Here is a 26,559-nt window from a genome sequence, read left to right as displayed (position 1 = left end):
AGAGCCATACAAAAACCTCTCTCAGTCAGACTGCACAGTGACTGCACTGCTGCAGCTGGGACCTACTGCAGGTGCTGAGGGGGAAGCCAGTGACACCAGATATAAACTCTGGAGGAGAACAACTGCACAGTTAGCATTTTTCTTTAAGTCCTCAGTATCATGCTTATTTAACGTATTATATTTTACTCGATGATCTTTTATATTAATTTAAAATTTTTGGTAATTATTTAAATCAACATGCCTAAAGTAAGAAAATTTATATAATTAAAGTTTGAAAACTGCAGCAGATTGATCAGTGGAGATGAACAAGGGTGTTATATAAACAAGATCCTGTTTCATCACCATTATATCTGATCAAGCACAGTGTTTATGGCCAAAAGTTAATTATAGAGTTAAGGTGTTTCAGCTACACCGATTGTTACCAGGTGTACCAGGTAGTACTGTCTCTATGCTGTTTTATATGCATATTTATGTAATGCACCAAAAAGTGATCTCAGCAATGTACTGTACATACCACAGAGATACAGATGTACCCACAGTCTCAAAACTATCCCATGACCCACAAAGCAAAGTCACACCCTTGCAGTAACTTACGTGAAGATCCTTTCCAATGTCATTTTTGTATCTTCAGAGATCAGAGCATGGAAGCTGTTAGAGAGAGAACCAGGTGAAGCAGGAGCCTGGAGATCAGAGCTCTGGTTATCTGCCCTTCAGAGGAGAGACAACAGCATCACAGAAGACAGAAACAGACTACAGTTACTGATGTGGATCACAGGAGGGAGACAAAGAGCAGACACTAACCAAGGTGATAGGACATTTGACCACAAGTTGAATGACACTTCTGAGTAATTGGTGTTAACTCATGTAGATTCTTCACCATTTTAAAAATCAGAGATGTAGACCCAATTTGAAAAGAATACTGTTACTTCAAATAATACAAAATTATGAAAAACATATTATCCGTGACACTATAATTGCAACACCACTTTTATTCATCACAAAGCACTGTACTGAGCCAGTGATCACAGCACTGCTTGGCTAAAGTGGCTGCTGTACCCAAGAAGAGCATTTGCATAGAGGAGACACTTTGCATTGGCAACACATGGAACAGTCCACTATCCACACTAACAACATGCCCAGCAGTATTCATTATCAAGATCTCTACCTCTTCTTCTTGTTATATTTTCTCCCACACCTCTTAACCAAGAGTTTTACAGTTATATGTGCAAAATCTGATACACATATTCTACCCCATGTGGAGCAGGTTGCTTGAGCTCTGTGAGAGTATTTGCCCAATACTCAGAATAACAGCCCTTCAAACACAAAGACATTTCCATAGAAATATTTGCAGAATCCCTAACATTCCATTCAGGCTACTTTTACACACAATGTACCACTGAACATTCTATTGTGCTGAAAAAATAATGAAATAAACATACATATTGGTCTACACAGCAGCCACATACTTCTCTAGTTTCACTATGACCTTCTCCAATACTGCTGATAGACACTGATGCTCTCCTCACTGGAAAGGCCCTGGTAGGTGGCAGGAAACTCACTGATGCTGCAAATCTTGTAGCAGATGCTGGTGCTTCATAAAGTCTACCAGAACTTTTAAGGAAGTTGCTCTGGAGCAGGACACAGGAACTCTGACCTGTTGGCTTCTTGACCTCAACCAGACAGAAGTTTGCAGAAGTGCAGCACTTGTGGATTTGGCCACCGGAGGGAAGGGAAGAGCAGCATTTGTGAATCAACTCCTGATATGAGAAAGTCTGTGGAGGAAATCATATTCACAAGAAGTACATTTCATTAAGAAGTACCTGGAATTAATGTTCTTATTTACCATTCATCTCATATTTTCACCTGAACATTTCTTGCATAATCTTATTATATTAGCATGACAATGGTCAGTTCAGGTGTGAATGTCAGAAAAACTGTAGCTAAGTGTTCCCATACAGTAATAACCATTCCCTCATCTTACCTCCTCTTGGTCACCATGAGTAGGTATTTCATTTCATTCTTTTAGTTAAGCAGTTTATTTAGCAGTGACAGTACACATCAATTAATATTTCAGTTTACATGCTAATGTAAATATTCCAGAGTTAGCCAGGAATCTAATTTGCATCCATAGTCTATATGATTCACAGACATTTATTATAATTTACATAGTTACATGTACACACACATAATCCATTCAGAATCATCAACATTCTGTGACATCACAATGGATGGATGTATAAGAACCTCATGTCAACCAGTGGAGAGTAGAAGATTCTATTTTGCTCAAAAAAATACACATGCAAACATTCATTAAGGTGCTACTGTGCACTTTAAGGTCCAGTCCAGGCCCACTGACTCTGAATCCTGTCAGTTACATCACTCTGTAGAATGCTGGTTAATCTGACAGAGCTCTCTAATTTGTTCTGGTCTCTAAAAGCTGTCTGTCAAACCTCCCCACCCTGTGAAAGAAACTAAAGGCCAAGTCCCTCTATAGCAATGGCTCTGGGAACAGACAAGTCTCTGTACAGACTGCAGTCTGAAAGCAGCAATCCTGCTGCCAGCCTCTATCGGCCTGTTTCCTCCCTCTCCCACTGGAACTCCCAGCATGCTCTGCTTCAGCCAGTGCTGCCCATCCTGAAAGAAGTCCAGCAGTGCCTGTTACACTTCCTGTATTAATACTGATGGAGATCTGCACATATGAACTTCTATCATAACAGGGATACCACAAAAATGATAGCACTGCATAAATGTAATGCAATAATACAGGCATGTGCAATTATCAGATACGTGTGCAACAGAGATTTTATGGTAACAGCTATGGAGTGTATTATTACTATATCACAACTTCAAGTGTGTTTCATTGATACTTCTACATACTCTTGTGACTGTTCCTGTCAATACACAGATACTTTATTATGGATCATTTATTTATTTATTTATTTTTCATACACTACTAATATTTTATACATTCATATATTTTGTATGTATTCGTTTTGTTTTAAGTCCTTGTTATGTATTGTCATGTCACTTGACAACTGTAATTTTGTTGTCCTGGACAATGACAATAAAGCTCTCTTATCTTATCTTATGTATGGAAATAGTTTTAGCATGTTTGTTGACTGTGGCTGCAGTAGGACAGGACTGATCTGTAACGTCATGGGACGCTACTCACGGTGCCAGTCTCTTAAAGGACAGCATGATGGATTCTCACCATACAAGATCCTTCATTGCACAGCACTAATGTACCAGCAGTGGCTTCAAACAGCACTTTATGAGTGCATATGCACACAGCATCACAGCGTACATAATGAGATGTGCTCCAGGCTAAAGGAGGAAGACTCCAGAAAGGACCCAGAGGAAGAGCACATCACACAGCACTCTGTACCTGCCTTGGGGGGTCAGCTTTCCAGACCTCACCTGCTTTCATATGAGGAGCTGCTAACAGACCTGACCTGCACTGCCCTGCTGCTTCATATCAACCATTACACTCATAGTTTCTAGGGAAAAGATTATTTCCTTTGAACTGTAATTCTGTAAAATAAACATTTCTATTTAACTACATGTAATATTCTGAGATCAATGTCTTAAAGAGTTTGCCTTCATTTTCACATGTTGTTGTGTGCGGTACAATATAGTTGTTAGAAATTATTCAAAGAATATATTAATTTCATCCTGTAGTCTAACACAGTAACATATATGCAGTATGTATATAGTATGAGGACATTTATCTGAACAGGACACTAATTTAATGCATACATTGTGCTCTAAATCATGATCATACATGGGTATAATACATTCTAAAAAAATTACCCATTCTAGAGATTATGCTATCAGTATTTTGTACTGTGAAAAAGAGTAAGAAAATTTATCACGATGACTGCCTGCCTACAAGCTCTAGCTGTACCCAGGAAGAGCATTTGCATAGAGAAGACACTTTGCATTGGCAGCACATACTTCAGTGCTCTGGGAGTGTTTATAGTCCTGTGAGTTTAACGCTTCATGACTGAGAGCTGTTCTTCATGGCCAAAGAACCCACAGTAACAATGACTATTTTCACCATCTTCATCTGGGCAGTTGCCTTCTGCACTCAAGGTAAAAGAGATTGATTAAGCATAATTCCACTCTACACCTTAAAATTAACATTGAAATGTTCCTGAAAATGCCCTACTCAAACTATTTAATGAATTTCCTAATTCTGTTTTCTGTTTTGCTATACTTTCAGAAACTGCAGGGCAGTACACTGTGACTCAGACACCTGCAGTGAAAACTGTTCTTCCAGGAGAGTCAGTGTCACTGAGCTGTACAGTCAGCAGCGCTGTGTATAGCAACAACTACCTACACTGGTACCTGCAGAAACCTGGAGAAGCTCCTAAACTCCTGATCCGTTATGCAAGCACCCGTCACACAGGGACTCCAGATCGATTCAGTGGCAGTGGATCTGGGACTGACTTCACTCTGACCATCAGTGGAGTCCAGGCTGAAGATGCAGGAGATTACTACTGCCAGAGTCTACACAGTGTCAGTGGTGGCTATGTGTTCACACAGTGGTAGAGAGCCGTACAAAAACCTCCTTCAGTCAGACTGCACAGTGACTGCACTGCTGCAGCTGGAACCTACTGCAGGTGCTGAGGGAGAAGCCAATGACACCAGGCAGAGGACAGGGGAGATTAACAGCAAAAGCTGACACATTTGTATTTTCATTTTTATTTTCCTTTGTTCCTCATGCACAGTATTTTTCTTAATTTATCTGATGTATGAATGTTTATGTTAATTTAATTGTCATAAATTAACAGGTACTTGTGAGTCTCATGTACTGCTGGGCTTTTTCACAACACTGTATATACATTGTGATGCCCACAAGGTATAAACTGTGTGTAAGACTTTCCTCATATGCATACATTTCTGAATTCTGTGCCGACTGTATAACTACAACTACAACTACATAAGTAAATATTTTTAATGAAGCGGCATGTTTCTCATGGAATTTTAACCTGCATCGCACCCTCTTTGTATGAATCTACCAATGACAGGACAGAGAGCGGGCCACAGAAAATCCAGTCATACAATTTCTCCAGTTTCCTTTTCAGTTATACCTCAGGTATATAATAATAATGATACATGCTGTGTAGTCCCATATTACACAGAAACAGCAGAAACAACAGCAAGAGGATTCTCACAGGCTTTAGAGGAGGTGAGAAAAACATACCAGCAGAGGGAAGTAGAGCAACATTTGTTCAGAGAATTGTCACAAACGTTACAAAATGAGAAGTATGAAAACCAATTTGATGTTAGAAAAGTTAAACCAAGTAGCATCTCCTATAGTCCTGATCCACATCAGACATGTCTTTCACAGGAATGTCGCCAATACGCTTAATCTACCACAGTAGTAATTTTCAGTGGTGTAAATTTGAAAAAAAAAGAAGTGCTCAAAACAAACAATAGGTCATACAAACATTTATTAAGGCACTGCTATGTACTTCAAGAGTCTGTCCAGGTGTGGCAGATTAACATGGCACCCACTGTACTGCAGCAGTGATGGGGTGCAGTGAATGCAGTCCCCCTGTTACACTCATACACCCATAGAGCCTATTTTTCACACTGAAAGTGACCCAGTGCAGTGAGCTGAGCAGCAGATGGAGGATGGGCGTGGCATCACTGACATCATCCAAGCAACCTGAAGGTGCCTGCTGACTCACAGGGTGCCTGAGAGTGGCGAGCCGAGCCCCTGCTGACAAACCCACCCCTGTCCCCAGCACAGCCAAGCCAATCTGTTCCACCCCTGCGGCCTTCTGGTCATCATCAGCTGATGACACGGCTGGGGTCAAACCTGGGCAGAAGGGCACAGCTTGCACTCAAAGCCAGCAGACATCTGTAGGGTTTTAGCATGTTTGTTCAGTGTCTCTGCAGTAGAACAGGACTGATCTGTAGGGTCATGGCATGCTACTCACGGTGCCAGAGAAAAGCAGAGATCTCACAGATACTCTCCCATACACATGATAGCCGAGCCACCTGCTGCTTGAATCAGTGACTGAGAGCATGTGTGTTGTCACCCTGTAGGGCAGCTGAAGTTCTTAATGAAGGTATAAGAGTCAGTGTAAACTGCCAATCACACTTAAAGGGCAGGATGAGGGATTCTCTCCATACAAGGTCTCAGAGAACCTTACTATGTTTACCAGCGTTTACCATGTTTGGTTCATTTATTGCACTGCACTAATGTACCAGCAGTGGCTTCAAACAGCACCTTATGAGTGCATATGCACACAGCATCACAGCGTACATAGTGAGATGTGCTCCAGGCTAAAGGAGGAAGACTCCAGAAAGGACCCAGAGGAAGAGCACATCATACAGCACTCTGTACCTGCCTTGGGGGTCAGCTTTCCAGACCTCACCTGCTTTCATATGAGGAGCTGCTAACAGACCTGACCTGCACTGCCCTGCTGCTTCATATCAACCATTACACTCATAGTTTCTGTGCAAAGCAGTTTCTCTAATAAGTAGTAGTTTATCCGAATATATAAGAATTTATTGAGTGAATTATGGTGCAGCTGGTAAACAGACATTAGGGTTAAAATACTGTATATCATTAATCAACAATGTAGTCTGATACAATATACTTTTTGTTATACAGTGTGAGGTTTTGTCAGGTACAGGTTCCTGCTGTACCCAGGAAGAGCATTTGCATAGAGGAGACACTTTGCATTGGCAGCACATGCTTCAGTGCTCTGGGAGTGTTTATAGTCCTGTGAGTTTAACACTTCATGACTGAGAACTGTTCTTCATGGCAACAAAAGCCAAACCAACAATGACTTTTATCACCATTTTTATCTGGGGAGTCACCTTCTGCATTCAGGGTAAGAGGATTTAACTTTTACAATTCATAAATGTACAAGTTATGATAGAAATAGATATCAAAATAAATATAACCACATGTGTATAAATTTTAGGAATTCATATTGCTGTGCCTTTTTTTTCAGAATCCAGAGGACAGATCACTGTAACTCAGACTCCTGCAGTGAAAAGTGTTCTACCAGGAGAGAGAGTCACTGTCAACTGTAAAACCAGCAGTGCTGTTTATGGTAGTTGTTATTATGGTGGTTCCTATGGCCCATGCCTGCACTGGTACCAGCAGAAACCTGGAGAAGCTCCTAAACTCCTGATCTATGGTGCAAGCACCCGTTACACGGGGATTCCAACTCGATTCAGTGGCAGTGGATCTGGGACTGACTTCACTCTGACCATCAGTGGAGTGCAAGCTGAAGATGCAGGAGATTACTACTGTCAGAGTTTCCACAGTGGTGGAGTGTTCGCACAGTGTTAGAGAGTCAAACAAAAACCTCCCTTCGTCAGACTGCACAGTGACTGCACTGCTGCAGCTGGGACCTACTGCAGGTGCTGAGGGGGAAGCCAATGACACCAGATACAGTCTATTGGGAAAAAAAAAACATAAATAAAAGGCACAGAAGTTTACCATTAAATGCCTCCATGAAATGTAGCATAAAGAGGCAGTATAAATTTGAGAACAAGGTAATTATTATTATTATTATTTAGCATTTATCTTTTATTTTCACTTGAATATTACTCAAATTATTTAATCAAATAAAATTTAAACTCAAAACCAATATTTTCTATTTCTCACTCCCAGCAATGAATTGGTGAAGCTGACATTAAATGTTTCACAGTGTAATATTGCACCATGCCTGTGCTGTATACCAAAATGTGCACATGTTTTTTTTTTTCCCATATGAAGTGTAAACCTGCAACAATCAGAAAATGCTGATAGTCCCTTCTTTCTGATCCATCATATCCACTAGGTGGCACTGCAGTCAAATATAACATCAGTGCTTTCTGGAGTGAGCCCCAAACTGTGAAATTCAACCTGTGCAAATCTAACCCTAACCCCAACCCTGACCCCCATGGTGAACAAATGCTTGGAGAGGCTGGTTATGGACTTTATCTGCTCCATGTTGCCTACCACACTGGACCCACTGCAATTTGCCTACCGTCAGATCAGGTCCACTGATGATGCAATAGCCCTGATATTGCACACTTCTCTGTCCCACCTGGAGAAGAGTGACACCTATGTGAGAATGCTGTTTGTGGACTATAGCTCAGCATTCAACACCATAGTTCCCTCAAATCCTGGACAGCAAGCTACTTGACCTGGGCCTGAACAACTCCATGTGCAACTGGATCCTGAGCTTCCTGTCAGACCGGCGCCGGGTGGTTATACTGGGCAGTATCACCTCATCACCAATCACACTCAACATCAGGTTTCCTTGGGGATGTGTGCTGAGCCCTCTCCTGTACTCCCTCTACACTCAGACTGTGTGGCCACTAACAGCTCCAACATTGTGAAATTTGCTGATGACACAACAGTGGTGGGTCTCATCTCCCATGGCGACGAATCTGCATACCGAGATGAAGTCAGTGCCCTGACACATTGCTGTCAGGAAAACTGCCTCTCCCTCAATGTAGTGAAGACCAAGGAGCTGATAGTGGACTTCAGGAAGCGAAAAGGAGTACATACCCCCATCACCATCAACGGCACCATCATGGAGAGGCTCAGCTCCTTCAAGTTCCTTGGTGTGCACATCACTGAGGACCTCACATGGACAGAGCTCTCAGAAAAGATGAGGTTCAGCATGAGCCCCAGCATCCTCAGGTCATTCTACAACTGCGCTATCGAAAGCATCCTAACTGGATGCACCACAGCCTGGTATGGGAACTGCACCGCCCTCAACCACAAAGCACTGCAAAGGGTGGTGTGATCAGCCCTGCATATCCTTCGGACTGAACTCCCCTCCCTCAAGGACATTTCCTCAAGTGTTGCCTGAGGGAGGTGAGGAAAAACATCAATGACTCAATCCATCGAGCCACAAACTGTTTTCACTGCTGCCATCTTGCAAACGGTACCATAGTATCAAAGCTCAGACCAGCAGGCTCAGGGACAGTTTTTACCACCAGGCCAGGTCAGGCCAGGGCACTGAACTCTCCCACACAGATCCAACAACAGTTCATCTTACTCTCCCACACAGATCCAACAACAGTTCATCTCTGTATCTATTATGTCCATTACAACCAACTATTATGTCTACGTTGTATTTAATGTGTTCATTATGGGTACAGTGTAGTTATTGTAGTTTGTAAATTGTATATATTGAGCATCCTGTGTATAGGGTTTATAATGTATATTGTGTATTGTGCATACTGCTGTCTGTACTTCACTGCACTGTTGATGCGAACCATGTGCACAAGATTTTCATTCTCCTGCACAACTGCGTTAAATCACTAAACTGATTTGATTTGATTTGTCAAGTGATGTGACAATGAACTGATATGCACACACACACACAAACACACTCACACACATATACATATTCCATGTGCAATCCTCTGCATTCCATTTAGGGTTCTATGGCATCACAGTTGATCAACATATATAAAACATAAAACAATGAAAACAGTGAAAGTGAAAATAGTGTATCATGTACTAAGACATGCAAACATTCATTAAGGTGCTACTGTGCACCTTAAGATCCAGTCCAGGCCCACTGACTCTGAGTCCTGTAGTTACATCACTCTGTAGAATGCTGGTTAATCTGACAGAGCTCTCTGATTTATTCAGGTCTCTAAAAGCTGTCTGTCAAACCTCCTCACCCTGTGAAAGAAACTAAAGGCTAAGTCCCTCTATAGCAGTGGCTCTGGGAACAGACAAGTCTCTGTACAGACTGCAGTCTGAAAGCAGCAATCCTGCTGCCAGCCTCAATCGGCCTGTTTCCTCCCTCTCTCACTGGAACTCCCAGCATGCTCTGCTTCAGCCAGTGCTGCCCACCCTGAAAGAAGCCCAGCAGTGCCTGTTACACTTCCTGTATTAATACTGATGGAGATCTGCACATGTGAATTTGTGTCATAACACTGATACTACAAAAATGATAGTGCTGCATAAATGTATGACAGTAGCTTGTTCAGTATCTCTGCAGTAGAACAGGACTGATCTGTAGGGTTTTAGCATGTTTGTTCACTGCCTCCGCAGTTAAATAGGACTGATCTGTGGGTTCATTTAACTTTATTTAACTGCTTTATTTTACTTCATTTAACTGCTATGGCAAATCCAGATGCGCCACCTGCTTCCTTAATATTAACCTAACGCTTCAGTATGATTCCCACATCAATGTCAAGCATAATTGATCGATAGAGCTATTTAAATAACATCATGGTTTACTTTTTGCTGCTTTTACTGTTTGAAATACCTTGAAATAAACCGGAGCCTATGAGCAAATCCATATTACCCCAATTGCACCAGGCTGAAGGTTAGGTTACAACATGGTGTCCATGAATCACGTGAAAGTCCCTAAACCAGTCACAGCGCAGAACAGTTGACACTGGAGTTGGCCAAACTCTCTATATACACGGCTCTGTAGATATTGATTATAACGCGCCACCAACTGGCTGGCTGGGCTGGGCATATGTAGGCTACTACTGCACTTTTGCTCAGTTTTTTTTGCAATTCCATGTGGATGAAAAACTATTTGAATACGCAAAGGAAAAATATTGCTTTCAAAAATATTGCTTTCAAAATGTTCAGTTGTAGTTCATGTTGTAGAGCTAGAAGATGGCTAGGTCTACTCCCATTGAAGTAGTAATTTTGCCTAGTTCTTTGAATAAGAAACTCTGCTTTAGCTCTCCATAACTGATTTAATCCAGTTTTTACAATACTAATTTTAGTGGCTGTTTGGACAGAGAAAGAATCTTGATTTGATCTTTCTAGTGAAGCAAGCTGAGCTTCAAGATCAACTACCTTCTTAACATGTGATTTCTGAAGATACGATGCACATGAAATTGAAAAGTTACAAATGAAGCCCTTGACTGCATCCCAAATTATACGGGGATCATCATCTGAGCCCTGATTAATTTCAATAAAATCTGAAGGTTTTGCTTTGAATTCAGTACAAAAGTTTTTTATCATGAAGTAATGCTGGATTAAATCGCCAGCGAGGGGCCCGTGGTGGTCAATTAACTAGTGAGAGTCTAAGAAGATTACTGCTGTGATCAGACAGTGACATGGGCCAAATGTCTGAATTAAGTGATGATGAGGAAAGAGTACAGGAAATAAATACAAAATCAATCCAGAAATAGGACTTGTGCCTAAATGAAAAGAAAGTATATGCTCTTGTAGAGGGTTTAAGCAAACACCGTGAATCTACCAATGATAAAAAAGACATGCAACGCCTGAGTTTATCAGTGGAGAATGCCTGAGAGTGGGTTTCACTCTCTGCTGATCTATCCAGATCATGGGACGTGACAGCATTCATGTCCGCCCCCATCACCACCTCAGAATCTGACATATTAAGAAGACAGTTTGTCAGCACAGAGAAAAAGTTAGGGTCATAGGTGGGTGGAGCATAAACAGAAAGAAAAGCTAGTTTCCTATTTTCAACTAATACCTTTATGTGAGTTATTCTACCATCTGCGTCATTGCCCTGTTCCAATATATTAATATTTAGGTTTCTCCGTATTAATATCTAACACCTTTAGTTCTGTTAACCGCAGTCGAACAAGAAAGAACTTTGTAAAATTTGTTGTTGCACCTGTGGACATCATCTTTTCTTAGATGAGTTTCCTGAATCAAAGCTAGATCAATTTTCCTCCTCCTCAGCCATTCTAAAAAGCACGTACGTGCGGACCATTCAAACCGTTGGCATACCAACTCAAAATATCACTCATCACCTCTATATGCATGTGCTATGACAGAGTGAAGAACACATAAACTAAAAAGTAGAAACAGCACACCACAAAAGCTTGATTTTTGACAAAATTATTCCCCAATGTTCAGGAAAAGCACTTAATAGTAACATAAGGTGGAGTCTATAGGCTATGGACCATTACTAACAAATAAAATAGCAAATACTGCATTGCCTGATCCCATATCGAATGCACAGAACGAATAGTAGGCTGGTTTAAGTCAGGAGGGAAAAAAAAAACACGACAGTCACAGAGATCCGTCTGTTGTATAATTAAGGAAACTAAAAAATCAAGTTGGCCTACTTTAAATTGTCCACTAACTTGCAGCATTTTCAACAATCCATACCTGTGAGACGAATTTGGGGTAGTGAGTCTTAGAATTGGCGAGCCACATCCGGAGTTTGCAGAAATTTGGTCTCTCCATTCAGAGTAACTTTCAGAGTTGCTGGATGCTGAAGGAAATTCAGGATTCCATTTTCTCTCAGCTTTTTCCTCACTGCAGCGAAGGAGCTCCGTTTCTTTGCAGTTGTGGGTGAGAAGTCGGAGAAGAAGCTGAGTGTAGCCCCGTTGACCAGGCGTATGGGGCCATGTGTGGTGCCTATCCTCCGGCTTTGGGCCAGAGGGACCAAGGGCCTTCCTCCACACTTCTGTGCCTTACGGAAATGAATAAGAGTTCTTACAGAGTCTGATGTAATTAAGATTTTGGTTTATTGCATATGGTAATCAGTCATATACAGCAAAACGGGTTGGTCCGCGGAGCAACAGGTTACAATGCATTCGCAAGCATATCCCCAATCACTCTGCCCTCCCCTCAGCCTGCATCCATCCTTTATGCCTTTTCTCACTCCTCCTATCTCAGACCCCAACTTCCAACTCCTCCCAGGCTCCTTCTTCAAGATCACCCCATCTTCCATTTAATACACCATTATTTAATTTTTAAGCTTTTTTCAGCTTTTTTTTTTAAAAAACATTTACCCTGCCTAGAAAATCCCATAAACACCATAGTCATCAATTGGAAATTATTTTTAAACATAACACTTCTGAAATTTCCCATTATTTCCACTCCACACCTGTATGATTTTTAAACATAATTAAATAATACAGAGTTCATTTCATTTTTAAGAGAAGATACAATAAGCGTGACCGTAAAACAATAGGAGAAGTGAAGGGAGAGAAGATACAATAAGCATAGACCAAAAACCAATAGAAGTGAAGGGAGAAAAGATACAATAAGCGTAGACTACGAACCAATAGGAGAAGTGAAGGGAGAAAAGATACAATAAGCATAGACCATAAACCAATAGAAGTGAAGGGAGAAAAGATACAATAAGCATAGACCATAAACCAATAGAAGTGAAGGGAGAAAAGATACAATAAGCGTAGACTATGAACCAATAGGAGAAGTGAAGGGAGAGAAGATACAATAAGCGTAGACTATGAACCAATAGGAGAGGATGGCATGACTATGGAATAACAACATTCGCACAAAGGTTCTGGAGTGACGTCCAAGGAGGGGCAATGCTGAAGGCAGTGTTCCTTCTTCAAGCTTGCATATTCTGATATCAACTGTCCTGCAATAACTTTCAAATACTTATAACCTAGAATAACCCCTGGCCTTACCCAAACCCATAATCACACACAATAACAGCATATTAATAACAGTACTTAATGCTTTTCCAATAGCGGCACTTTAATCAACACTATCATTAAATGCTTATTAATTGTAGTGCTTATGTAGCAAATCAACAATATCGTGTAATGCTTATTAATTGTAGTACTTAATATAGTGCTTTAAGTAACAATATCAATGCCTTTCATTAATAACAGTGCTTTAGTGCATACTAGTGCTTTAGGCCTCACATAAGGCCTCACATTCTCCACCACACATGCATCCTGGCTTCATGGAGAATGACATTGTCAGTGCTCCCGCCCCCTAGCTATTGTGTTTTGTTTTTCCCTGTCCATGTGCTTTTGTTTTCCTTGTGTTCTAGCCCTGCCCCAATCTCCGCCCTGTCTCCGCCCACCCGATCATCCCCTCCTGCCTGCTTACACACCTGCTTCCTATCTCCTCATCAGCCCAGCCCTATATCTACCCTGCTTGTCTCTGTCTTGTTGCCAGTTTGTTGCAGTGTGCCTTTACCTGTCTCGTTCCTGCTGTGTTTTCTGCTTGATCGCTGTTCCCCGAATCGACCCTGCCTGCTCTTCGACCTTGCTCCTGCCTGCTGTCCTGCCTTGTTCACCTGATCTTCCTGACTACCTGGTTTGACCCTGCCTGTCCCCGGCTTTGATTCCTGACTGTGTTTGGACTGCCTTCCTGGTATTTTGACCCTGCCTGTTTTGGACTGCCTGTTTGTTCTTCGAGTCTGTTAATAAACGCCTGGATTTTGGAGTTCTCGTGGTCCGCGCCTGAGTCCTTGCCTGTGCCCTGACAGACATCTCTGTCATTACAGCGTAGAAGCTTAAAGATGAACACTCGAGGTCTCCTAGCGTTGGGAGAAGCAGTGGAGTAAATGCGGTGAGCACGTTCGATTTCAATTTCTCTACCCGTCAGTGAGGGGAACCAGACTGGTAATGACCGCTTGAGAAAATCCACAGGATCATTTTTCCGTACCCTCGGGGAGACCAAGCAGACGGAGATTGTTGCGTCTGTTCCGGTCCTGTAGATCAACAATTTGTTGCTCCAGAGTGTCCAAGCGCCAGGCATGACTGTTTAGGGTTTTTTTTCTGCTCCCTCTGTTCGCCTGTTAACGAGTCAGTGTTCGAGCATATCGTAGTCATGTGTGAAGCGAACTCATTTCTCATTGCAGCTAACTCCGACTTCTTGTCAGAGAACGGACTCAAGCCTTGCCAGAGACTCCGCCATGTTAGCTGAATTAGCACGAATGTCCTCCGGTTTCTGCTTCTTCTTGTGTGGAGACGAAGAGGGAGTTACAGTGAGCTGTTTACACACCGTTGCCATTTAAAAATATAAACTGACAAAAATAAAACAACTTATTCCGTCAAAAAAGGGGATGAAATTCAAAATGAGGGCCGTATGCCAGGAGCTCTGTCAATGTGCGTGCAACTCCATGGTTGTGTCATGTGATCCCCGGGAAGCCATTTTCTGAAGAAAGAACCTTCAAAATCAATTATGACTAAACACTGATTAATTGAAGCAAACCTTGTTAAAAAATTGTGAATAACTTAGTAGAAACTCTACTTATCTTTTTACAGAAACTATGGGGCAGATCACTTTGACTCAGTCTCCTGTAGTGAAAACTGTTCAACCTGGGGAAACAGTCACTGTGGGCTGTAAAACCAGCAGTGATGTAGATGGTGACTGTGGTGATGATGAGCCTTGTCTGTCCTGGTACCAACAGAAACCTGGAGAAGCTCCTAAACTCCTGATCTATTTAGCAAGCACCCGTGAGTCAGGGATTCCAGATCGATTCAGTGGCAGTGGATCTGGGACTGACTTCACTCTGACCATCAGTGGAGTCCAGGCTGAAGATGCAGGAGATTACTACTGTCAGAGTGTACACTGCAGTGGTGGTAGCTGTGTGTTCACACAGTGTTAGAGAGCCGTACAAAAACCTCCCTCACTCAGACTGCACAGTGACTGCACTGCTGCAGCTGGGACCTACTGCAGGTGCTGAGGGGGAAGGTAGTGTTTTGTGACTGGTATGTGAAATATGCAGACCTCTTCCCAGCAGTCCTTTCATCGTGTATATGTAAGCAGACTGTGCCTGTACAATTCTGATGTTATGAGCCAGCATGGCTGCAAGAGGAGAACTCAGTGGACGTATTTTGCTGGCATGGCCTGGGCCCATTCATTTCATCAGAAGGCAGAGTATCCATGCCAACGTTTCCATATCACCCTGGCTGCACACAGTGACTCAGCTCTCTACTGTGTGACACTTTCTTTATTTCTATATTTCATCTTCCACCTGTATGTGTTAATAACAGGTATATGAGAATAAAGGTATGGAGGCAGAAGGCTGCAATATCCAGTGACAAATTCCAGCCCCTCCTGACTAAACCATAATATCCATGAGGGGGAACCCCAGTCAAACAGAACAACCATTTCAAGTGTGAATCCCATCCTTGTGAAAAACTACTTAAGTCTTTCCATCAAATAATTCATTCATTATTCTCACTCATGACCTTTCGGAGTCCTGTGTTGATTAATGAGATTGTATTTTCAGGAAGTTAATGAGATGGCTTCTGTTCAGCACAGAAAAAGAAGTCATTATATATAATAAGAAGTAATTATATTAGGGCTGTCAACGTTAAGGCATGTAAAGCTCGCATGTAACTTATTTATTTTATTATGGTATGTAGCACACGTTTTACCTTACATGGTTTGTTATGTTTTCATTTGCATTATTAAGTTTCGTATAGATTTCAGTTAGCATTTGCTATATTTTTAGAGTTAAATCACTGTTTTCTCAAAGCTAAAATTAGCTAGAATTTCTTCAATCTAGTGTTCTAATCGCACCAGTTTTAGCATATGCGCTAAACGGCTAATCACACCGGTGTGACTGTATGCATGAAAGGGTTAAAACGAAATTTGCCGTTCAGCACATCTGTGTTTGCCACGCCTTTCAGTAATTCAGCCAGGTAAATATCCGTGCTGGAATTATGGAAAGAAGTTGCGGTTAAACTTGCTAATATCATTAATGTGCGTTAAAACATTAACATGTTAAAGTTTCGCGATTAATCGCGAATGAGCGTTAACGCTTTAACGTTGACAGCCCTAAATTATATATAATGTATATATACATATAAATAATTAAATAAATATATAAATAAATCAAAAGGTTTCATCTTTTTATGTTATCACCCTAGAGCAGGGATTGGCAACCTTTACTATCTAAAGAGCCATTTTTGGCCAGAAAGAAAAAAATATCTGTCTGGAGCTGCAAAAAATATTTGAGCCCTTTAAATGCATTGACCACAGCCTATTAGTCTAAATTAGCCTATCAACTTTACGAAGAATAAGAAATACTTTATTAATCCCGAGGGAAATTTGAGTGTCACAACAACACCATCCAGCACAAATCAAACACAACAATAGAATAAAATAAAAACAATAGAAATGTTACATCTGTCAATCCAACACAACAATAGAATAAATAAAATAAATAGAAAGGTTGCATCTGTCAAGAACAGTTATTGTCCATTGTGCAATGAATATATAAATAGCATATAATGACATATGACATAAATATAAACAAGAGTAGAAATTATTGCTATTTGCAATGTGCAATAGAAAAACACTTATGTGTTAACGATAATAATAACTATACAGTGCAATTCTTAAACCAGTTATTTGTGAGAGGGAGTGAGATAGGTAGAAACTGTTATTTTCATTGTGCAATGAATGAATATGTGTGCAGGGGAACAGCACAGGGCATCAAGCGTCAGTCTAATCCCAAGTTGCGGTAGAGTGGGGAGGAGTTGTAAAGTTTGATGGCTGCCGGCAGAAACGACCTTCTGTGTCTCTCGGTGGAACATTTGGGGGAGATCAGCCTGCCACTGAAGGTGCTCTTCATCTTCACAAGCCCATCATGGAGAGGATGGGAGGTGTTGTTTAGGATGCTCACCAGCTTATTAAGTATCCTCCTCTCCGCCAGCGCCCCTAGTAAGTCCAGCTCAATTCCACCTCCTACAACAGAGCTGGCTTTCCTAACAAGCTTGTTCAGTCTGTTATGCCGGGTTCAGACTACACAATTTCAGCCCGATTTTGACATGATTTTGTCATAGATTTCCAGCATTCGGCCCGAACTGTCTCATTGTGGAACTGTACACATCCTGTCCCCGTACTGTCGCTATACTTGCTGTATGCACTTTTGTAAGTCGCTTTGGATAAAAGCGTCTGCTAAATAAATAAATGTAAATGTAAATGAATGTGAACATCGGGAACGATGCCAAACGACAAACAAGTCTTGTAACGTGACATAATCGACGAACAGCGAAGTGGCGTCTGGGACGCCCCACGACACCCTGACGAAAAGTCTAGCATGTCAGAATTTTCTGAGAATCTCCCACGACGTGTTCCGAAGTTGACCAATAGGATGAGAGTGATCTCTGCAAACATGGAAATTAGGAATAGTAACAGTATATTATTGTTAAACATCTGTAATATTATTTTAATTGTGGTTACACATACAGTGTTACAGTAGCTGTTAGTTGCATGGAGTTACAGTAATAACAGTAATCAGTATTATTATTATCATATTTGTTTAACTTACAACTACATTTACACTAGTTGTAGAAATCATGTACTAGAGACAACGAGGCACATTCTGTATCTGCGATTTAGGAGCTGATAGCAAATTCTCCGGTGTAACGTTAATGCGTGAACTCGGCAGCAACAACACACATAGTACTTCTGTAGCCATGATTGACACTTTCTTGACCCGCCTCCCTGATGGTTGGTCGGGTCAAACTTGTAGTGTCGCCAGTCTCCTGACCAAGTTGAGGCACGTTTTTATGGCATTATGAATGCCTAGTCTGACATGGTGACTGTCGTGAAAGACAAAAAAATCGTGTAGTCTGAACCCAGCATTAGCGTCCCCAGCTTTCCGACCACAACCCCAGCACACCACCACATAGAAAATGGCACTAGAAACCACAGACTGGTAGAGCATCTGCAGCATCTTGTTGCATATGTTGAAGGATCGTAGTCTCCGCAGGAAGTAGAACCGACTCTGGCCCTTCTTGTAGAGGGCCTCTGTGTTCTCAGTCCACTCCAGTCTGTTGTCTAGGTGCACTCCAAGGTATCTGTAGGAGTGGACTACCTCGACATCTTCTTCATGGATGGAGACAGGGGTCAGAGTAGGCTTATTAGCCTAGAGTAGGCTTATTCCTGTGGAAGTCGACCAGTTCCTTCGTCTTGCTGACGTTTAGCTGCAGATGGTTCAGGCTGCACCACTCAACAAAGTTGTCTACCAGTCCTCTGTATTCTGCCTCCTGTTGCCCGTTGATACACCCCACGATGGCAGAGTCATCCGAGAACTTCTGGAGGTGGCATGACTCCAAGCTGTACCTGAAGTCAGAGGTGTACAGGGTGAACAGGAAGGGAGAGAGGACGGTCCCCTGGGGGGCCCCTGTGCTGCTCAGCACTGTCTCTGACACACTGCTCCCTTGTCTCATGTACTGTGGTCTGTTGGTCAGGTAGTCTGTTACCCAGGTCACAAGCGGAGTGTCCACCCGCATGCGCCTGAGCTTGTCTCCCAGCAATAAAGGCTGTATGGTGTTGAAGGCACTGGAGAAGTCAAAGAACATGACTCTCGCAGTGGCCCCGGCCTCGTCAAGATGAGAGTAGGCCCAGTGCAGCAGGTATATGATGGCGTCCTGCACTCCGATGCGTTCCTGGTAAGCAAACTGCAGGGGGTCCAATGCTGACTAAGGTGTGAGAGGACCAGCTTCTCCATTACGTATGATGTTACCACCACTGGCCTGTAGTCATTTAAGGCCTTGGGGTGCCCCTTCTTGGGAATAGGGACCAGGCATGATGTTTTCCAGAGTGTGGGAACCCTTCCAAGACTCAGGCTCAGACTGAAGATGCTTTGGAAGACTCCACATAGCTGTTCAGCACACCCCTTAAGCACCTCCGTCGTCACGCCGTCAGGGCCTGCAGCTTTGCCTGAGTGGAGTCTTTCCAGTTGCATTTTCACCTGGTCAGTTGTAATGGTTGGGGGGGGGGGGGGCAGGTCCAGATCCAGGGACCTGAGAAGGGCTGGAGGGGAACTGTATGGTGATTTGGGAGGTGTGAATGGTTGAGGGGCTGGGGGGTGGGTGGACAAGGGCTCCAGTGTCAAACCTGTTGAAAAACAGGCTTAACTCATTGGCCCTGGCCACACTGTCCTCTCTCGGACGGCTGCTGGTCTGATTGTAGCCGGTGATTCTCCTCATGCCGTTCCACACTTCCCTTGTATTGTTCTGTTGCAGTCTGTACTCCATCCTCCTCCTATAGGCATCCTATATAATTATAATATAACTTGCAGGTCATCTTTACAAGCCAGTGAAAAAACTTGCTTCCTGTATTACAAATGTAAATTGTCATCAGTGACAAAATGAGTAGATTTAAGAGGAGGGAGACTTCAGATAAAAATGACTTTTATTAAATCATTACCAGAGAGAAACACAGAGAATCATGATTTCATTGAGTCATTTTCAGTAGTAAGATATAAGTAATATGGAAAGGCTTTCATTATAAAGATCATATAACAGAATAATACGTTTTTAAACTCTTAAAAAGCACACAGACTGCCAAGCCTTATATTCACAGAAACACTCGCGATGTTCGCGATCTAAAGAATTCAGAATCCCGAAATGAACTCCCCTTTAAAACGGACCCGTAAGACATTAAATCACGTTTTGATCCAGTATCTTCTTTGGGAATACTTCATTTGACAATCTATCGCCATAGACGCACATCTTCGTAAAGAAAAATGGATTATTCTGATTTTGGTAGGAAATATCTGTGCAATGACAGAAGAGATGGTATTAAGAAAATGTGTCGCAGAGAATACCGAAGCATTTACAGACAGACGCGCTGGACGAGTTCGCTCGATGTATGAAATCACACCGCTTGCTATGCAGTAATATCTAACAGAGTCTTGCCAAAATCTTATGACTTACCCGACATGGCATTGCATTATTCGTATTAATTTAATCGCTTTGAATATGTAATTTAGGATGACATAATAAATACAGCCAAACATACCATAGGCCAGCAAATGTCATTGATCGAACGTGACCTCCTAGAGTCAGAAAAACTACCCTTTGTAGGGAGCAGGAGAGTAAGTACTACGTGTGCTGGTTATCGAATATTATTTTAAAACACTTACTTCCAACGTGCAGTCTGGTGCCGCTGCCAAAGGTGCACCACAGTGATTCAGTTCCTATTAGTGTCCCGCACAAAAACCTCTCGCAGTCGGGTTAAGCATCAAAATGAATTTGTGCAAGTGTGCAAGTCAAGTAAAACCGATACAATTTCAAATGAAATATACGTGTAATTATATGTTTTTTATTGACGTAATCAATTTGTTATACTTAAAATACTTCCCCGATTGCAAGTAAAGCATTCTGTTCGCAACAATGCAACAGTTTTGAACTTTTTGAAATTACGAACGCATCGCTCAACAGATGCAACATATATTGCAGTCACTACAATCGTATAAAACCCCCTTTTCACAGGTGCTTGTCACCGAGCCCAATAAAATTAGGCCTATGACTGAGGCTACCTTAATGGCTACCAGTTACTGAGAGTTACAATATATATACGACAGCGGCGCAACAGGATCCTGAATTCTCAGCGGTGGAATGGTGAGCTGGCTGATCTCCCTGTGTACCAGTAGGCTAATAATATTATTATAAAATAATATTAAAGGTAATTGAACTAGCCACAATACGAATAGAATAGTAAATTTTAATTAATTTAGTAGCGCGGTGCCTCCACTGTGAAAATACTACACTTACCTTTAAGCTAGTGTATAGTGTATCTTCAGTATATCTTTATCTCTCAGTGTATGTATTAATCAAATTAGTATTGAATGCCAATCTAATAGGCCCGTAGTGTATTAAGTTACTATACACCTGTAATACTCTATATATTAGGCCATGCGTATGCAAAAATGAGCTGCCAATACACCCAGGGTATAGTCAAAATACAGTGAAAAAGAATTTATTAATAATAGTCACTGAAATAGTTAAATTGAAATTAATAAAACACATGCAAACAAATACCTTAGAGAGACGATGGTGAAAAGAATTTTCACCCAAAGGTGTTAAATTGACTCTCTAACCGGTGCACAGCAAATAAACAAATGAAATGAAGCTACTTTGAACAGTGTGATCAAGATTCGTTAAAAATAGGCTCAACCGTACAGGTTACAGAACAGAAATCGCTATATTCGCAGCGTGCATAAAAAGACTAAAAAATTACACAAGCAAAACCAGTATCAATCAAATTATCAAATAAAACCCAAAACCAAGCGCTTGTCGTTGGGGCCCGTTGGTGCACTAATCAGCTCTCTGAGCTGAGGACAACGGCAGTGACCGTTACAACGCCCGTATGATTCGCTGGTGATAGAGGCAAGACGAGAGAAGGTGTGTGTGTCTGTGTCAGTGTAAGTGTAAGTTCACGTTACTCACAATCCACCTAGACCAGCAGACGACAGCTGGCTATCCGGCCAAGCAAACACATCAGGTAGCCGGCGATGACAGTGGCTCTCCGGTAGGCCAGCACCGGAGAGCAGACGTATTCTCCAGGGAAAAGGCAGGATCCTCAGATGAAGCTAGGCTATCAACAAACAAGCCAGTCTAGCGAGCAGTCCAGTGAAGCCGGTATCTCTCCAGTGGGCCCAGCACCGGAGAGCAGACGTATCCTCCAGATAAGGCTGGATCTTCAAGTGAAACTATGCTAGCGATCTAGCTAGCTAAGCGAACTGTTCACATCGAGTGATGACAGTGGCTCTTCGGTGGGCCCAGCACCAGAGAGCAAACGCCAATACGGCAGCTAACTACTGTAACTAGCACTTACAGCTAGAGTTAGCTCAGTGTAGCCAAAAAACAAAACACTCACAATGAGGAGTTACACTCGAGTCACTAGTACACACGTTGCCACCAGGGGGGCTATGTATGCTAAGGTACAGGTGGTCTCCACAGGATCTGGCTCAGAGATGGAGCAATCCAAAAGCGTGACCTCTCACCTCACTCAGTACAGGCTGGACTGACGAGAATTTTTCCCCAGAGAGGAGATAGATTGTTAGTCTCCGCGATTCTGCGGGCATAATAAATTTACAGATGATCATTGGCTGATTGCCAGATTCAAATAATAACTTATCGAACAAATAAATCTAATTGGTTTACATGTACAGAACATCACATGAACCACGGGAAACATTAAAACATTAAGAGTACAAAGCATTCTGGTACATGGAGTCAAAAATTACACTAAACGAACACAGGGCAGCACAATATACAATGTACAGCACTAGCCATACCCATACCCCAGAGGTCCGTACACGTAGAATTTGCCATGAATAGCGAAGCGACATGAAATTACCATGCTACTCTGAAATTAGATTTCAGGGTGATAATCATGGCAAAAGGGGAGTGAAATCGCTGTAAACTTACTGCCGATCTCCAGTTTGCTGCCGCTGCTGAAAGTCGACCACAGTGATTGACTCTGATTGACTGGCTGTACAAAAACCTCCCTGCGCTACAGCGTTTGCGTTTCTCAGTGAAAACAACTGAGGCATTAAACTACAGACTCAGAGCTAAATCCTTACTAGGGTTTAACTTCCAAAAGACTCTCTTTTACATTGTTCTATCAGTGATCCTTATCCTTATAAGTTATCCTTATACGCATCGCCATATTGATAACCAGCCCCACATTAATAATGATACATGCTGCGTATTCCTGTATTACAGATAAACTCCAGAGAGAAACAGCGGAGCGGGAAGCAGAGAACAGTAACCACATCCAGAGAATTATCACCAGTTCATGAGGAGGTGAGAAAACTTACCACCAGAGGGCAGTAGAGCAACAGGTGTCCTGAGAATTTCTACTGTTTGTCAAGTGTTACAGCAACACAATATACAGCCACAAAGTCACAGCCACAAATTGCCTCGGTGTCTCTGGAAGTCCCTATGTCAGTGAGGCAGTGTCAGTAGTCTAGGTCTCAGTATCAGTGGGGCAGTAGTGTAGGTCTCAGTGTCAGTGGGGCAGTAGTGTAGGTCTCAGTGTCAGTGGGGCAGTACTGTAGGTCTCAGTGTCAGTGGGGCGGTAATGTAGGTCTCAGTGTCAGTGGGGCTGCAAGTGTAATTCTTAGTTAATGGTGTTGTTCTTTGTATTAGAAATTTTAGTAGCTTTTCATACAGATGATGAATATGTGGACATAAATTATAAATAAATATAAACAAATAAATATATAACAAATAACAGTACAAACAACAATACTGTATAAAACAGAATCCTTAAAAATGAATGCCTTTAATTAAACAGAAAGACACATGTTGCAGTGCTATGCCGTCCATCTCAGCCGACGAAGTCCTTCCCTAGTCATGCTCAGCAACCCCCCCAGGCTGAAGCTTCGAATATTCGCTGTTGATTACTACCGAAGCTCTGGAGCCCAAACAATGGTACTCGGGACAGCCCTAGGAAACTCCCTCACTAACAGCACTAACAGGAAGAAACCTTGAGCAGAACCTGGCTCACAGGCGGAGCCCATCTGCTTCTGGCCGGCACTGGGCAGACAGAATTACGGAGAAAACTTAAAGCTGTATAATGTACTTTTGTACTTTAAGACATTTGAGCTTGATAGCCAGTAGTAATTAACAACAGACTAATTAAAAAATGTCTCCTAGGATGTCTGGTTCTTGGCACGCAGTTGGCTTGATCGGCAGGGCAGCGAGGCAGCAGGACTGGAAATCGGGACGCTTGGGCTACAGCTCCAGGCAGGAGCCCGGAGCAGGGATAGGAAACAAATAGAAAACAGTGATTAGTGGATGTTAAGTGTGGGAGTGGAAACAAAAGGCATAAAGGCAAAGGGGGGGACAGAGGGGAGAAGAGGGATGCATGTGTGTAATAAGGAAAAGTTCCAGCAGATAAGGACTATGGCAGCATACCTAGGGGACGAGAGGCAAGGGGCCAGCACAATCATGAGGGTGACCATAAGGCAGTCAACACCAGACCACAGCCGGATTAGCTGAACACAGAGTACCCAGGCCGTGTTGTAGTGACAGCAATGACCACTTAGTCCACCAGAGACTCTACGATCAATGTCAGCACCGTGCCGTGTCCCTCAACTAATGGATTTGAAATACAGGTAAGTTTTTAGCCTAGACTTAAAGGCGGAGAGAGAGAGTCTTCTCTGTGAACTTCGGTGGGTAAATTGTTCCACAAAAGAGGGGCTCAGTACAAAAAGGCTCTACTGTCTATAGTACTTTTACCCACTCTTGGAACAATGAGAAGTCCCGCGCTTTGGGAACGTAGAGTTCGTTTTGGAGTATATGGACGAAGAAGGTCCTTAAGATAGGGAGGGGCAAGCTCATTTAAACCTTTAAATGTAAGGAGAAGTGTTTTGAAATCAATGCGGTATTTACCAGTGGAGAGAGGCTAATACTGGAGTGATGTGCTCAAAGTGCTTTGTTCTGGGTAGAATGCGAGCAGCTGCATTTTGAACCAACTGAAGGGGTTTTAGGGAGGCATATGCACATCCTGATGAGAGGGCATTACAGCAGTCCAATCTGGATGTAACAAAAGCGTGGATTAGCTTTTCAGCGTCGTGTATTGATAGAATTTTCCTGATTTTGGCTATATTCCTCAAATGAAAGTGAACATGAGTATATGAATGTATTCAGACTCTGATCACTATACTTTCATGTACCCATTGGATGGTTTTAAATGTAGGAACTTACTTTCATGCTATTTAATTATCCTACTTTTCCTCACATTTTATAATGTATTTTATACATTTTGCATTGTTTTGTTGAATCTCTGAACATGAATCTAGTTACCATTGTCATTTGTAGAGTGTATGTCGAAAGGGTTAACACATAAATCACATGATGTTGCAATAGCAGGGGGTTGGATGATTCAGTCCAAACAATCTATATGCTTTATATAGTGTATAGTAGTAGCAGTACACTGTAACAGTGTAATCATCTTACCAGAATTTGTAGAGGTAGTTAGTATTAACCTTTCTACTGGGGTAGATAATCTTACCGGCTTCTACATGGAGAAATAACCAAACACACAAGGTGCACACGCACTTGAATTATACAAAGCTCTTGGGGCCACTTTAGTAAAGCTGCTTCAGCTGGGCTGCCTCTCTTAAAGGGAACATTTGCCCTGTACTACACAACTGCAGTACACTGTGACTCAGACTCCTGCAGTGAAAACTCTTCTCCCAGGGCAGTATCAATGGGCTCTAAAGTCAGCAGTGCTGTATACAAATATTTTGATGGAGACAGTGCTCTATCTTGGTACCAGGAGAAGCTCCTAAACTCCCCATCTATGATGCAAGCACCCGTGAGTCAGGGACTCCAGATTGATTCAGTGGCAGTGGATTTGGGACTGACTTCACTCTGACCATCAGTGGAGTCAAGGCTGAAGATTGAGGAGATTACTACTGTAAGAGTTTCCACAATGATCCAGTGTTCACACAGTGTTAGAGAGCCGTACAAAAACTGCAGGTGCTGACTGGGAATTTAACAGCATATTTATAAAAGGTACAAGATATGTAAAAGGTATAGTAGTTTACCTTGTATAATAATGCTTCCATCAAATGTACAGTAAAAAGAAATTGAGAAAAAGGGATTTCACCTGAATAGTTTTCAAATCATTTAATCAAACAAAATTTAACTTTTAGAAAAATCATTGTTTCATCAATAATTGTGAGACAGTGTCAGTGAGCTGTAAAGTCAACAGTGCTGCGTATAATTACAATGGTGACTACCTGCACTGGTAAACAAAACAACCTAAAAAAGCTCAGTCTGTGTGCTTGAATTCTGAAAACTGTGAAGCAGATTGATGGTAAAGAAGAATAATAAAGCTTTCATGTCACCAAGATCCAACCCCCGTTATTGCCATATCAGATCAAACACTAACTATAATATTTCACATTTTGTCCTAAATGCTGTTAGAGAGAGAACCAGGTGAAGCGGAAGCAGCCATCGATGGTGTAATAACACAGTAATAACACAGTAATGGGACATTTAAATACAAGTTAAGTCAGTTCTCTATAATTAGTGTTAACTCATTCTGATTGTGAGCATTTTAAAATTGAATATTTTTGTATGAATGAAACAGTAATATTACAG

The 26,559-nt window shown here is 42.0% G+C and overlaps 1 gene segment (V, D, J or C); it reads left to right on the top strand.

Moving 5' to 3' along the window:
* The first annotated feature begins 4,019 nt into the window (after positions 1-4,019).
* On the top strand, positions 4,020-4,551 carry LOC118773843. The segment is given in 2 exon segments: positions 4,020-4,092; positions 4,223-4,551. Coding segments are annotated over 2 exon segments (402 nt in total).
* Positions 4,552-26,559: the final 22,008 nt, after the last annotated feature.

Source organism: Megalops cyprinoides, chromosome 2 (genome assembly GCF_013368585.1).
Source record: "Megalops cyprinoides isolate fMegCyp1 chromosome 2, fMegCyp1.pri, whole genome shotgun sequence".
Taxonomy (NCBI): domain Eukaryota; kingdom Metazoa; phylum Chordata; class Actinopteri; order Elopiformes; family Megalopidae; genus Megalops; species Megalops cyprinoides.
The sequence above is the reverse complement of the archived record's forward strand: the minus strand, read 5'-3'. Positions and strand labels throughout refer to the sequence as shown.